Source organism: Phocoena sinus, chromosome 9 (genome assembly GCF_008692025.1).
Source record: "Phocoena sinus isolate mPhoSin1 chromosome 9, mPhoSin1.pri, whole genome shotgun sequence".
Taxonomy (NCBI): domain Eukaryota; kingdom Metazoa; phylum Chordata; class Mammalia; order Artiodactyla; family Phocoenidae; genus Phocoena; species Phocoena sinus.
The window spans coordinates 74,850,894-74,867,250 of NC_045771.1; the positions used below are offsets into that span (position 1 = coordinate 74,850,894).

Here is a 16,357-nt window from a genome sequence, read left to right on the forward strand (position 1 = left end):
AAGGAAACTACACTGATCAATGGCACAGAATAGACAGTCCAGCAGCAGACCCACAAATGTATGGTCAACTGATTTTTTGCAGTGAATGCCAAGACAATTCAATGAGGAGGGGATAGTTTTTACAACAAGTGGTGGTGGGACGACTGGATATCCACTTGGAATAAAACGAACCTCAGCCACTACATTACTCTATATACAAAGTGAGCTCAAAATGAATAAGCTAAACTATAAAATTTCTAGGAGAACAATAGAAGAAAATGTTTGGGCTTTGGGTTAGGCAAAGATTTATTCTTAGGATACCAGAGAAAGAAAAAAATTGACAAATTGCACCTTATCAAATTAAAAATTTATCGTCTTGAGAAGACATGAAGAAAATGAAAAGACAAGCCATAGACCAGTAAGTTATTTCCAATACACATGTTTAACAAAGAACTTATATCAGAATAGAAAACTCAATAGTAAGACAACGCAATTAAAAAAATAGAAAGGTTTGTGCATGTATACTAAGACATAAGTATTGCCCACAAGCACATTTTTAAGATGCTCAGCAGACATCAGAGAAATGCAAAGTAAAAGCAGAATGACGTATTACCGTATACCCGGTAATGGCTAAAATGGCTAAAATTTTACAAGACTGTCAGTAACAAGTGTTAGCACCGATGTGGTACTGCAACTCTTGCATGTTGCTGGTGGGGATGCAAAGTGTTAAAACCATCTTGGAAAACAATTTGTTAATTTCTCATAATGTTATACATACACTTACAAAATGATCCTAAAATTTTTACTCTAAGTATTTACCCAAAGGAAATGAAAACGTATGTGCACTCAAAAACAAAGTACTAAAAGTACATACTTATATGATGCTAAAATGAATCTGGTGTGACAGAAACATTCAGCAGTGGGCAGGGGTAGGTATCGTGGTGGGAACGGATTGCAACGAGGCACATGAGAACTTCTGGCGGGGCGTGACATGAATAGATCGTTTCTACATTTTGATTGCAGTGATTTTTACGGAAGTATATACATTTGTCAAAACTCGAGCTGTGTCCCTAACGGTGCATTTTATTGTGTGTAAATTAAAAATTGATTTTAAAATGTAAATATTAAATGAGTACTTTGTTAATACCTTCTTACCAATATTTACTACATGTCTGTCATTGTAGGGTTTTACTTTCAGTCAAATATACATAATTCAAGGCCAATCAGTCTGTGGTCTTTGGCCCCTGTCCACCAGTCAAAAAATTTAATATTTTATGTTATGTCTATTTATAGATATAGATATTTAGATATATTTACCTATGTATTTAAATATATGTAGATATATGTAAAAATCTATTCAGCCCCCTTGTTACCAAGGCATACAATGGAGTAAGAAAGAAATATTGAGTGATTTTAAAAAGGACAAGATAATCAAAGGGGATCACAAAAGTACATGGGTGGAATAATAGAAACAAAAAAATAACCTGTTAAAAAATGGGCAAAGAACTTGAATAGACATTTTTCCAAAGAAGACATACAAACGACCAACAAGCATTTGAAAAGATGTTCAACATCACTAATCTTAAGGAAAATGCAAATCAGAATCGCAATGAGATACCATTTCACAACTATTAAGATAGCTACAAGATTAAAAAAAAAAGAAAAAGGAAGAAAATACCAAGTGTTGGCAACTATCTGGAGAAATTGGAACCCTTTTGAACTGTTGGTAGGATTGTAAAATGGTGCAATTACTTTGGAAAACAATATGACAGTTCTTTAAAAAAAATTGCCACGATTCAGCAACGCCACTTCTGGACATATACCCAAAACAGTCGAAATATGGTCTCAAAGAGCTACTTGTACACCCATGTTCATAGCATTATTCACGACAGACAAAAGGTGGAAGCAAACCAAATGTCCGTCACTGGATGAACAGATAAATTAAAATGTTGTACGTACACACAGTGGAATATTATTTAGCCTTAAAACGGAAGGCTACATTCTGACACATGCTACAGCATCGATTAACGTTGAAGACATTATATTGAGTGAAACAAGCCTGTCACAATAAGACAAATACTATATAATTCCACTATATTAGGTATCTAGAGCAGTCAAACTTATAGAAACAGAATGTAGAACAGTGATTGCCAAGGGCTGGGGAGAGAGGGAATAGGGAGTTATAATTAAATGAGTTTTTTAAATGAGTTGTTGTTTAACAGTGTTTCAGTTCACGAAGAAAACATTTTGGAGATTGGTTGTACCACATTTTGGAGATTGTGAAAATACTTAATACTACTTAACGGTACACTGAAAACTATTAAGACAGTAAATTTACACTTTGGGTATTTTACCACAATTAAAAATAAAAATTTTTTAAAAGCGCATGGGTAGAAGAAGAGAGGCCAGTGCAATTCAATTGGTCAGGGAGGAAATGTGGGTAGATTTTATGAAATAATGTTACAAATAATAGTAATGGCAGCAAACTTTGAATGAGCACTTACCATGTGCCGGAAGCTGTTCTAAGAGCTCATAGAATCCTTGTAAAACCCGTCCTGTTCTCTCTCCCCATAGATAAACTGTAGCCTGTGTGCCTGAGACTAGCTAGACATCCAGCCACCAGTTGTCACCCTTTAACGGTCACTTGTATTCCCCAGGCTTTCAACATGCTGTTCCACAGAGCCATCGAGCAGGCTGACAAGGTGGAGGACACGCCGGGACGCATCTCAGTCCTGACCGAGAGCATCACCCACGCCGTCTTCCTCTATACCAGCCGGGCGCTGTTTGAGAAGGACAGACTCACCTTTCTGTCCCAGATGGCTTTTCAGGTAAGGAAATCAGTCACTCAAAAGCAGCCCCAGAACCAAAGTCCCGCATCTCTGTTTATTATGTACTGCTGCTGAAGTGAAGTTGTTTTGGAAGCTCTTCGCAGCATGAGGAGAGTTTCCGTTTTGCAGAGGGAGCTTGGGCATATGACAAACTGCTAGTAGGTCAGGGTGCATTGGCTTGGGTGGGTTTGCACTTTGGGCAGCCACATCAGCTGTCATCCTGAAAAACAGGTCAATGAAGACATTGGCCTCACCTTCCCAGGTCCTGTACAGACCTCCCAGGTACTGCCGGGGAGTTCCTTGGAGAGAATCTCAAGCTCAGCTTTCCAGATCTGAGTGCCCCTAGGAGATTTTCAGAGCCCCTTTAAAAAACAGTGAATGGGTGAAGGGAGCTCCACATTTCACGCTCCTAACTTCAGTGAGACCTACTACCCTTTTTACTCTTTTTGATGTGGACTTCTGCAATAGATTCTGTTTAAATAAAAGTGCCCATGATGAGAAAGAAACATTGAGGACCACATTCCTCGATGAAATAAGAATGTGGTCCTTTTATTAGTTCATTTACTGTATATCTTTTTCTGTCAGTTCAAATTGTGATGAAAGATGTCATTTCTTTTGTGTCCTCCCAAGTGCCTTGCTCAAAGAAGGCATTTTAAAATACCCGCTGTTCAGGGAGATCAGCTCGGTGCCTTGTGACCACCTAGAAGGGTGGGGTAGGGAGGGTGGGAGGGAGAAGAAAGAGGGAGGGGATATTGGGCTATATGTATGCATATAGCTGATGCACTTTGTTATACAGCAGAAACTAACACACCATTGTAAAGCAATTATATGCCAATAAAGATGTTAAAAAAATAAATAAAATGAAATAAAATAAAATACCTGCTGTTAATAGTGATAAATTAGCACTTCTTTCAATACTTTTGGTATTAATAGATTCCTTTGGGTTAAAAAAGTAATATATGGGTGTAATCATTTTATAATGTATGTGATAAACAGGAGTAATGCATTACAAAACAAAATTTTTCTTTTCAGTTTTCTCCCAATTTTATTGAGATATAGTTGACACATGACGTGTTATGTGTTCAGTGTAATGATCTTATATATGTATATGTTATGAAATGATTACCCAATAAGTGTAGTTAACATTCGTCACCGTACATAGTTACATTTTTTTTCCCATGATGAGAACTTTTAAGATCTACTCTTTGAGCAACTTTCGAATATACAGTACAGTAATGGCAACTATAGTCACCGTGCTGTACATGACATCCCAGGACTTATAACTGAAAGTTTATACCTTTTGACTAGCTTCATCCATTTCTACACCCCTCAGCACCCACCTCTGACAACCACCAGTTGATTCTCTGTATCTGTGATTCTGTTTTTTAAGATTTCACATAAAAGTGAGATCATACAGTGTTTATCTTTCTCTGTGTGACTTTTTTCCTTAGCATAATGCCCTAAAGGTCCATCCTTACTGTTGCAAATGACAGGATCTCCTTCTTTTTATGGCTGAATAATATTCCATTGTATATATGTGTGTACATATATACACATTATACACACACACGCATACACACACATATATATACCACATTTTCTTCATCCATTCATCCATATATGGACACTTAGGTTGTTTTTATGACTTGGCTATTGTAAATAATGCTGCAGTGAACATAGTACAGATATCTTTTTGAGATAGTGATTTCATTTCCTATGAATATACACCCAGAAGTAGAACTGCTGGATTCTGTAATAGTTGTAGTTTTAATTTTTTGAGGAACCTCCGTACAATTTTCCATAGTAGCCGCACCAATTTACATTCCCACCAACAGTGTACACATCCTCACCAGCATTTGTCATCTCTTGTCTTTTTGCTAATAGCCATCCTAACAGGTGTGAGGTGATATCTCATGTGGTTTTGCTTTTCATTTCCCTGATGATTCGTGATGTTGAGCACTTTTTCATGTTATCTGTCAGCCGTTCGTATGCCTTCTTTGGTAGAATGCCTATTCAGTTCCTCTGCCCATTTTTTAATCAGATTGTTTGTGGGTTTTGCTGAAATTTTTGTGTTTATACATATTGTTCATGAACAGTAATGGACCAGGGATGATAAAACATGACATGCATACACATGCGTGCACATCTATTTAAAACTTCTTTTTAGAATATCTAGATAAATTATAATCTATCTGAAATATTGACAGTCTACATAAATCAAAGCTTCATATATATTTGGACAATTTCTTGTGTGTTGAAATAAATCAAATTGAATTAAGAAAAATTATCCAGGGGCTTCCCTGGTGGTGCAGTGGTTGAGAGTCCGCCTGCCAATACAGGAGGACACTGGTTCGTGCCCCGGGCCGGGAGGATCCCACGTGCCGCGGAGCGGCTGGGCCCGTGAGCCATGGCCGCTGGCCCGCGTACCACAAAAAAAAAAAAAAAAAAAAAAAAAAAAAAAAAAGAAAAATTATCCAATAAGATATTTTGCTACACGTTACCACCCATAATGCATTTTGAAAATATCTAGAATTTTTAAGTAGCACAAACCTCAAACATTTTACCTGCTTAATTTTATAAGATGTTACAGTTTTTATGAGGAAATTAGAAATATGTCATTTGTGCCCTCCACTCAAGTGTTTTATGGACTCCTTAACAATTCTGTAACCAGAATGTCTAAAGTTTCAGTTCGTGATGTGTTTGCTTAGTTGTATCTGTAAAGCAACAATTTCCAGTTTTTCTCAGCATAATCTCCCATATAAGAAAAATCTTTTATACATCTTGCAGTTTATTGGATATAATTTCTATACCAGGACTAACTTACAATACTAGTTTTACCTTTTGTTTAGTAATTCAATCCATTGTCATCTGAGGCTTTCTCAATTTGTATAACAAGTTTCAAGACAAGTTTGATCTAACAGTAGAAGGCTAAATATGAAAGCATATTTCAAATATGCTGCTAATAGGCACGGGTATTAAAATTGAAATAAACCAGGCTTCGTAATTATTTGCTATTCGATTTCCAATCAAGATTTTGAGATCACGAGCATAATCTAAGATTCCTTATTTCAACTACAGAACAGATATATATCTAGAGGAATTCTCAGAAGGCTTACTTCTGTCTGTTCAATCATATCTGTTAAGTGGTGACTGCGTCCTTGATTTTGATGCAAGCCAAATGACCTTTTCAATTTTGTGTACTCTCAAGATTTTGCTGAGAAAGAAAGAGATAGATCCTCTTGAATTGGATTTCCTGCTTCGGTTCACAGTTGAATACGCTTACATGAGTCCTGTTGACTTCCTAACTCATCAGTCCTGGAGCGCTATTAAGGTATGTTAGGAACATGATTTTTCAATTGCTAAATCTTGTTTCAAATCTCTGTTCTCTAAGATGTAGAAATGTAGTTTAAAAAATACAGGTGATATACACCATTTCCGTTGTAGATATATGCTATCTTTAATTTTTTGAAGAATTTCCCATACTCTTTTCCACAGTGGCTGAACCAATTTACATTTCCACAAACATCTACTAGTTTCCCTTTTCTTATTTGGAAGTAAAGGAACTTGTGACCTATTTATGGATGGGAAAGTTGTTAATAAATATGTATAAAGTATAGGACCTTTGGTTAAAGTCGAGGAATATATTGGGTTGGCCAAAAGGTTCATTCGTTTTTTTCCGTAAATGGCTCTGGTAGCACTTAGTTGTCTTTAACTTGATTCAAAACCATTTTGTTAGATTGTATGTGACAGCTGTCATATCAGCGTGCATTTTAAAAAGAAGATTTATCGGGTTTCCCTGGTGGCGCAGTGGTTAAGAATCCGCCTGCCAGTGCAGGAGACACCGGTTCGAGCCCTGGTCCTGGAAGATCCCACATGCCTCGGAGCTACTCAGTCCGTGCGCCACAACTACTGGGCCTGCGCTGTAGAGCCCGTGAGCCACGACTACTGTAGTCTGCGTGCCTAGAGCTCGCGCTCTGCAACAAGAGAAGCCACCGCAATGAGAAGCCCGCGCACCGTAACAAGGAGTAGCTCCCGCTCACCGCAACTAGAGAAAGCCTGCGCGCAGCAACGAAGACCCAACGCAGCGAAAAATAAATAAATTAATTAACTAATTAATTAAAAAAAGACTTATCAGAATTGGTGAATCTGGGGCTTCCCTGGTAGCGCAGTGGTTGAGAATCCGCCTGCCGGTGCAGGGGACATGGGTTCGAGCCCTGGTCCGGGAAGATCCCACATGCCGGAGAGCAACTAAGCCCGTGTGCCACAACTACTGAGCCTGTGCTCTAGAGCCCATGAGCCACGACTGCTGAGCCTGTGCGCCACAACTACTGAATCCCACGTGCCTAGAGCCTGTGCTCTGCAACAAGAGAAGCCACCGCCATGAGAAGCCCGTGCACCGCAACAAAGAGTAGCTCCTGCTCGCCACAACTAAAGAAAGCCTGTGTGCAGCAATGAAGACCCAACAAAGCCAAAAAGAAGTTAATTAATTATTCAAAATTGGTGAATTTTTGTGTAGCCATTTTAATATTAAAGTTGGAAGAAAGAAAGCAACATTTTCAGCATATTATGCTTTATTATTTCAAGAAAGGTAAAAATGCAACCGAAATGAAAAAAGAGATTTGTGCAGTGTATGGAGAAGGTGCTGTGACTGATCGAACGTGTCAAAAGTGGTTTGCAAAGTTGCATGCTGGAGATTTCTCGCTGGACGATGCTCCACAGTCGGGTAGACCAGTTGAAGTTGATAGCGATCAAATTGAGACATTAATTGAGGACAATCAACATTGTACCATGTGGGAGATAGCCGACATACTCAAAATACCCAGATCAAGCGTTGAAAATCATTTGCACCAGTTTGGTTATGTTCATTGCTTTAATGTTTGGGTTCTACATAAGTTAAGCAAAAAAACCCTTCTTGACCATATTTCCCCAAGCGATTCTCGACTTAAACGTAAGGAAAATGTTCCGTTTTTAAAACAAATTGTGATGGGTGATGAAAAGTGGATACTGTACAGTAATGTGGAACGGAAGAGATCGTGGGGCAAGTGAAATGAGCCACTAACAACCATACCAAAGGCCGGTCTTCCTTCATCCAAAGAAGGTGATGTTGTGTATATGGTGGGATTGGAAGGGAGCGTCCTCTATTACGCGCTCCTTCCGGAAAACCAAACGATTAATTCCAACAGGTACTGCTCCCAATTAGACCAACTGAAAGCAGCACTCAATGAAAAGCATCCAGCATTAGTCAACAGGAAACGCATAATCTTCCATCAGGACAACACAAGACCGCATGTTTCTCTGATGACCAGGCAAAAACCGTTACAGCTTGGCTGGGAAGTTCTGATTCATCAGCCGTGTTCACCAGACATTGCACCTTCGGATTTCCATCTTTACAAAATTCTCTTAACGGAAAAATTTTCCGTTCCCTGGAAGACTGTAAAAGGCACCTGGAACAGTTCTTTGTTCAAAAAGGTAAGAGTTTTGGGAAGATGGAATTATGAAGTTGCCTGAAAAATGGCAGAAGGTAATAGAACAAAAGGGTGAATACGTTGTTCAATAAAGTTCTTGGTGAAAATGAAAAATGTGTCCTTTATTTTTACTTAAGAAACAAAGGCACTTTTTGGTCAACCCAATGAATAATCTTTTTTCAGTTGACCTGTGTCTAGTTTCTTTACTTTGTTTTCTTTTTTATAGTATTTCTCTGCTTTTTCAAAATAGTTTTGTTAATTTATACAGCAATATAGTAATTTACTATAATTGTAAAATGTTTAAGCAGAGCAGAATGCTGTAGAGGAAAAAGTGGTAGTATTCTTCAACCCCAGTCATCAATCCTTTTTCCATTTTTCTGTTAGAAGATCCTATTATTAAAAGTTTATTCTCTGAGGCTCTGGAATTCCTCAGAGATGCTCATCATAGGCTAAGTTTCACCCTACTCTTTTTTTCTAAAGCAGAAACATTTCTATGTATTAAAAATAACTATGTTATTCCTTATTTTTATAGTGCGTTTAGATTTTCTTAAATATTGGTTTGTTTGTCTGCGTGGGCTCTTCGCTGCAGCGCACGGGCTTCTCTCTAGTTGTGGCGTGCGGGTTTTCTCTTCTCAAGTTGTGGCGCACGGGCACCAGGACACGTGGGCTCTGTAGTTTGCGGTAAGCAGGCTCAGTTGCCCCGTGGTATGTAGGGTCTTAGTTCCCTGACCAGGGGTTGAACCCGCATCCCCTGCATCGGAAGGCGGATTCTTTACCGCTGGACCACCAGGGAAGTCCCCTAGGTTTTATTTTAATAGCATTTTTAATTAGATTATTACTTTAGAATTACAAGTTCAAGTTCAGTAGTGTATCAGTCAGGCTCTCGGCAGAAAACAAATGGCACACGAAAGTGTGATTTTTAAGAAAAGTTGAACAAAGAGTATATTTTTATAATACGGGAATAAAGATGAGGGGACAAACCAGGGATGGGGATGGAAAAAGGTGGAAAAGGGGCAGTTACTGAAACTACTGAGAAATGAAGTTATGGGAGAGAGCCTACCTTTGGAACCTGTGGCATTCTGTAAAGAAACATAGCCACTGCCAAACTATGTCACCACAGGAAAGAGCTGGGGAAGAAATAACCTCGCCTCTCTTCTCCAACCCTTTTGCCAGTGGTTCCTATTGGTCAAACCCAACCCTATTGGTCAAACCCAACCAGGCCAGAGAACCAGGGAACTTTGTTCAAGCCATCCTTAGCAATCACCCTCTTTGCAGGGCAGGAAAGGGTACAGAGTAAATCTAGAGAGGAAACAAACACTATCCAGCACAAGTTACTTACACAGGGTTTGATACATTCATCTTTCTGTCAAACTCTGTGCTATTCTACACCCCATTCCCATCTGTTCCCCTACTGTATTACAGGCAGTAGCCCTCATGGAAGAGTTCCAAGGCCTAGACCGAGATGTGGAAGGATCAGCGAAGCAGTGGAGGAAGTGGGCAGAATCCGAGTGTCCAGAAAAGGAAAAGTTACCACAAGAGTGGAAGAAGAAAAGTTTAATACAGAAGCTGATTATTTTGAGAGCAGTGCGCCCTGACAGAATGACACATGCTCTCAGGTGGGCGCAGTTAGCACTTTGGGAAATGCAAGTTAACCTAGAGGAAACTTTGTCTTAAGGACTAGAAGTATCTGGTGGACGCGTTTATGGTTCATGTTCATGAAAAGTGATTCTGCAGAAATTTTTATACTGCAATCACTACTTTTGTTCAAACCTGCTGACATTGAACAGTGCACTAGTCTGTCGGCAGACTGAACGTATTCTTCCTGAAAAGCTTACTTCTGAAATCAATAGGGGAAACAGGGAACCTATGGAAATATTCTAGGAAGAGGGCTGGCAGAGTTCAGAGGCCAGGAACATGCATTACCCAAGTGTGATTCCCATTGTTTATATTTAGAGCGGCCCTTTGGCTCCAGAGATTTTGCACATCAAACAAAAAATGAATGCCTTTTGTGGATTCACTCATAGTCCTATAACTTTACAACCAACGGGATTTAAAAGCAGAAATGCCTGCCTACATCTTGGTTTAAGTGTCCCTTTCCTTTGCCCTTTTGGCTCCTAACTGGTAATACGGTGCTTAATTCTAATTTGAATTCAACGGTCAAAGGGTTCCCAGGTTCCTTCCCTAGCGAGCTGCTTTTTTGTCAGCAGTATTCACTTGCCTCAGGTTTTCTTCCTTGGCTTTGTCTGTTTAGCCAAGTTTCCCTTTGCAGAAGCCCCCGCCACACCCTACTTTACAAGTTAATTCTGTTTAGTAGTCCTTACTTTCTGCTAAATCTGATGCTGCTGGCAAATAATCCCCGCTTAATTGAGCTTCCCTGTGTTAGAAACACCCCAAAAAGCATTTGTATATTCATGAGAAGCCCAGCAGGCTGGAAAATTGCACTGTGGCAAATCTAATGAACTGTTAATAAGTAACGGGGGCTCTGGCAGGGGATTTGGGGGATACAAAGCCATATGCAGGCTTTGGATGGTTCTCCGAGGAGAGTCTCGGTACACCCCCAAAATGGAAGGTAGGCTTCTGATTTTCAGAGCTTCTAAAGCAGAGAGGGATTTCACGGACCCAACTGCATAAATCTAGTGTGGATTCATATTGTCATTCTTACAAAACATCTCGTGTAATAAACATAGTTTGTTTCCTTCCCGTGCCTGTGGTTTAAGCTGATTCAAGCTGTGACACTTTTCAAGGTCAGGAGCGCTGATCCTGTCTTTGGCATTATTCTTTTTACAGGAATTTCGTGGAGGAAAAACTGGGTACGAAGTATGTGGAGAGAACCAGATTGGACTTAGTTAAAGCATTTGAAGAAAGCAGCCCAGCCACCCCAGTATTCTTCATCCTCTCCCCAGGGGTAGATGCCCTTAAAGACCTAGAGATCCTTGGTGAGTGGCCGGGAGGCTGGCCACCCAGCCCTGCCTCTCACCCGTCGCCAACGCAGCCTTCTTTTCAGCTCGTAGTCATCTTAGTTGCTTTTTTCTTTTCTTTCTCATTTGTTGGAGATTGAGTGTATGGAAAATGTAAGGTTAATAACCCTGTAGTCTGGAGAAATGTTTAAATGGAACATTCCTCCGGTTGGCATAATGCAAGTTTCTTTTGTACTGTTCTCCACCTTTTGACTAGATGAGGGCCAGAGGGCAATTTTCCCCGTGCTCTTGTAATCTTGTGCCCCCTGTGACTAAATAATGGTCATTAGAGCAAGCCTATTGGAGTGTGAAAGGCACTGTCGCTTTGTGCTTTGGATTACTATCCCCCGCGACCTGCACGGAGAATTCCAGGTTAATAGAGCTGTGACCTGACTGCTGGATTCAAGCACAGCTTCACAAGGTGAGGGGCTCCTGCATTTACCCAGTGAGCCAATCCGGTCAAAAAATGATGTGATATCTACCCCATGTTGCTCCTTTTTATGAGGGCAATGCTTTGCTACTCCTGCAAGAGTTTGTAAAGCTGGGTAACAATGCTTGCCATCTATCAAAATGTCAAAAGCTTTATTACCACAAAACCAGAGGAACTGATTCCCATAGGTTTTGCTAATGCTTGTGAGGAGGCAGCTGTTGAGAGCGTGAAATGACGCTTGTTGAAACGACAGAGATTTAGTTTGGCTTCTTCAGGAAAGTGACCTGGAAGTTGGCGGCAGTGACCACAGATGAACATCGGACCGCAGGATTTCAGACTCTTCTCACCTCTCCTTGGTTCACTTTTCCTCTCGCCATGTTGTGTCCTCCCACAGGCAAAAGACTTGGGTTTACAACTGACTCGGGAAAACTCCACAATGTGTCTTTAGGACAAGGTCAGGAGATGGTGGCAGAAATGGCCCTGGAGAAAGCTTCCCGAGGAGGACACTGGGTCATACTCCAAGTGAGTAATTACGTTTTCCTGAAAACACTGGGAGTGAACATGGACGGGCAGTGCAGAGCACCCCTGCCCAGCGGGAATGAGCCTTTCACACAGCACACGGTGATCTGCTGGTGGGAGGTGTGGGGTTCTCTCAGCAGTAATGACACCTCCTACGGTGACAAGGAGCTCTGCTGACAAGGATGACTACCATTTTTTGAGGGATTTTCTAGCCACTGTGCTTGAAAATTTTAAATGTTACAGGGAGCCCCGTCGTTCTCCTGACTTACGGATATCTGGAACACTCCAATAGTGCTTGAGGACAGACTGGCTCGTATGGAATACCAAGACCGTTGGCATAATATCTCTCCTTTGCACGTGGCTTTAAAGTTGACAGAGTGTTTTTTCATATCTCATTATGTCACGTAACTCTGACTCTGCCCATAACTAGTTGTGTCGCATTCCCTTGGCTTATAAATTAAGAGGTTGAGTACTTGGTCCCTTTCGCCTTTCTAGGACTCACATTTTGTGGGTCTATGATTCTACAATCTGGTGTCCTTTGGGGGTGGTTCCCTTCACTGGGGATTCTAGTGTCGACCGAAAAAAAAAAAAACGGACAACGTGAGAGCTGTGAATTCAGTTTTATTTGGGACTTAATGAGGACTATAGCCTGGGAGACAGCCTCTCAGCTGTGAGGAACTGATCCGAAGAGGTAGCAGGGGAGAGGTCAGTATCTATGTGATTTTGGTGAAGGGGTACCTGCAGTCAGGCACACATCTCGGTTGAAGGTTGCTGCTAGCCACAAGGAGCAGATGTTTCCATTCATGATTTTAGTGCTTTTTCTAGGTATGAGAAGATGCAAGGAATTGAGTTCATAAAATTTTCTCCCGAAAATATGTATCCAAAGGCCTGTTCTACCAGATTTTCCCCGAGCACAGAAAGCCTCATTCCTGATCTCTGCCCTGAACTCCTTTCAGGGTGTGTTGAAAGTCAGCCCCTGCAGTGGCTAGTGACTTCGTTCATATAGAACCAGATGGCGAGTGACATTTTTTAGTTTGTACTAGCAAGAATCCAGGAACCAGTGGAGCCCAGGCAAGCTTTAGGGGGCACCTAGGGGCCGAGCTAACTCCAAGCTCACTCCTTCCTCAGCAGGGTGCGCCAGCTGTCTCAGCAGGTCTGGAAATGGCCATTTGACTTGCAGCACAGTGATCCCAAAGGTTCTTATTTATATGTCAGGCTCTTTACTAGGCAACTTGGAGGATAAATTATCTCTAATCATCACAGCAAAGTTGCAAGGGTAGGTATTGTCATCCCATTATAAAGGTGAGAAAACTGAGCTTCAGAGTGGTTTGGAGAGCCTCAAGGCCACACAGCAGGAAAGTGGCAGAGTCTGTCCGCCAGCAGGCGACGTTCTTTCCGCTAGCCCCCACTGCCACCCTCATGCAGATATGACATTGGCCTTCCTTAATGTCTCCAGTATCTGGGGTTGATGCATTCTGCGTTTCTGCTTGAAATAAAATTGGCTTCACTAAGAAACTGCCCAGTGTCCAAGAAGAATATAACCTTCTGGGAGAGTAAAACCTACCGCTTAGATGAGACTTCAGTATGGGGACTTGGGATGGTGTGTCCCTTCTGAGCCTCACAGAGTCGGACGGGTAATAGTGGAGGTTTTGTTTTTCCAGAGATAGCAGTTGTTGCTGGGTCCGTTGGGTAGATGCTGAGCTCTCCCCACAAAAGAGAACGTTCTTTGCGAGTTCTCATGCATCCGGCGGCTCAGTTGGAGAGAAACTGGGAGGGGTGCAGTCCTCCTCCAGAGAACATAGTGGTCAAAGTAAAATGTTTCTGTTATTTTTATATATATGCTGTGCTACCCGTCACCCCCCTCCCCCAAAAAAATGCAAGTTGTAAGTTTTACCATTAAAAAACGTCTCAAAAGACCTTATTTGGTGAAGGATCTCCTTTTGGGTATCTATTTTAGACCTTTGATTTTTGTTTTTAGTGGTAAGCCAGTAACTGAGAGTGTAACTTTCACTAGTTCTCTCCACACATAGAATAATTGGAGAGGAGAGACTATCCCAGGCTTTTTGGCAGCTTCTGAAGGTTTCTAGGATACATTTGATTGGCAGTTAAAAGAGAAGCATTCTTTGAAGAATGAGAAGCCCAGCATAATGGGAACTTGTTACATTGTTTGTAATTTACATTAAAGTCTGTCAGTGTAGGCAGATGATATGTATGCACATGTTAATGAGTTCCTAACCAAACTCTGCGCTGGTCAATTACTATGATCAGAGATAGCCCCTCTAAGGATATTTAGTTGGCGTTTTATCAAAAACCCACACTCCAGAGAAAACTATCACTAAGGTAGCAGACTGGCACTGTCTTTGTCTCAGATGCACACCAGATGATTTGTGAATTAATATAATGGAAAAAAATCATTTTTCATGGGCAAAATGGGTGGTTTTCAAGATATGTGTATTGGCTAAAAATGTCGCACAAACATTGCTACCCTTGGACAAATGGCCGCAAGAATCTAGCCGGTCTCAAAGCCAGTATCCTCAAGAATGGTCCCCAGGCTGGATTCCAAAGAATGCCAGTGTACAACGATGGCTCACTTGGAGATTTTTCTGTTCCCTGACTCCAAAGTCACTGTTAAAATATTTTTATGTTTGTTTCATATACTAATGAGTGGGAGTTTGAGTAGAGGAGATTTCCATCAGTAACAATGAAGTAGGGGATCAGGTGCATTTCTAGCCTTTATTTTTTTTTTTTTTTTTTTTTTTTTGCTGCGGTACATGGGCCTGTCACTGCTGTGGCCTCTCCCATTGCAGAGCACAGGCTCCTGATGCGCAGGCTCAGCGGCCATGGCTCACGGGACCAGCCGCTCCGCGGCATGTGGGATCTTCCCGGACCGGGGCACGAACCCATGTCCCCTGCATCGGCAGGCGGACTCTCAACCACTGCGCCACCAGGGAAGCCCCGCCTTTAGTTTTTATACTTGATTAAACTAACCCAGATAAGTCTTAGCAGTTGAGTTTGAACTGTAACAAAGAAAAGCATCAAGAACTCCATCTCAGAAGTGATTGGCGGGTGTTGGAAGTAGGTGAGTGTTAGAAGGAGATTTTGTTTCACAAAGACAAACTGTAGTGATTTGGAGCACTTAAAGTGTTCAGTGTTCAATTCTGACTTGGTTTACTTTTTTGCCCTAATGCGCTAGTAAAGGAAACTTTAAATCGTGGTTCTCTGAGCTTTCAACTCATTCATGTACAGGAGAATGTTGTAATCCTATAATTTAAGTAATGTACTTCAGTCTCACAGGAATTCTAAACCATGCTGTTTTTCAGAATGTCCATTTGGTAGCCAAGTGGCTCGGAACCTTGGAGAAACTCCTTGAAAGATTCAGCCAGGGAAGCCACAGAGATTACAGGGTTTTCATGAGTGCTGAGTCTGCACCTACACCAAATGAACATGTCATCCCTCCAGGACTCCTGGAAAATTCCATCAAGATTACTAATGAGCCCCCCACAGGAATGCTGGCCAATTTGCATGCTGCACTCGACAACTTTGATCAGGTAAGAATGCAGAAGCGGCCTGGTCTGACACTGAAGTCAGGGTCTTCTCACAAGACTGTGAGACCTAAAACCACAGCCACACGTGTAACGAGAATGAACCACGTGCCTTTCTGAGGAGCTTGCTTATTGAAGACAAACATGGCAGACTAGTATCTCTAACCATAGAAAGAGAAAAGGCCATTGTTCTTATTGACGTCGTTGAGAAGATCGATGACGCTAACGGTGACGTGGCAGGAGTTTTAGTATATGACTTAATATTTTGATCTGGTTTTGATATTAGTCAATTTAAAGCCCTTCTTTTTAGATTATATCCATCCTGCCTTCAGATTTACATTTTCATGTCCTTCCAAAATAAAACAAATAAATGAGTACCTTTATAACTTAATGATAGTTCTATTACCATTAGTCTCCTTGTTCAAATTACCACACGTCAGTGTCATAATCAAGTCTGTCAGTTTCCTTTGTTGCTATTTCTCTGAGCTCCCATTCCTTCCTCTAATTTCTTAGAAATCCTTGGTAAACAGCATTCTTATTAGGAGAAGTAGAATAAGCCCGAAAGAGGAAACACGTATGATGTGGTGATAAATATTCAGCCTCGTGTTAGAAATGTTATTATCCTCTATGAACCATG

General features: G+C 41.1%; 1 protein-coding gene across 1 annotated transcript in view; it reads left to right on the plus strand.

The window, feature by feature from the left end:
- Positions 1-16,357, plus strand: part of DNAH11 (dynein axonemal heavy chain 11) — a 316,314-nt gene that overhangs the window by 275,279 nt on the left and 24,678 nt on the right. The window contains 6 exon segments of the mRNA XM_032643357.1: positions 2,637-2,807; positions 6,016-6,138; positions 9,695-9,888; positions 11,060-11,208; positions 12,054-12,181; positions 15,499-15,726. Of these exon segments, the coding sequence (XP_032499248.1) occupies positions 2,637-2,807; positions 6,016-6,138; positions 9,695-9,888; positions 11,060-11,208; positions 12,054-12,181; positions 15,499-15,726 (993 nt within the window).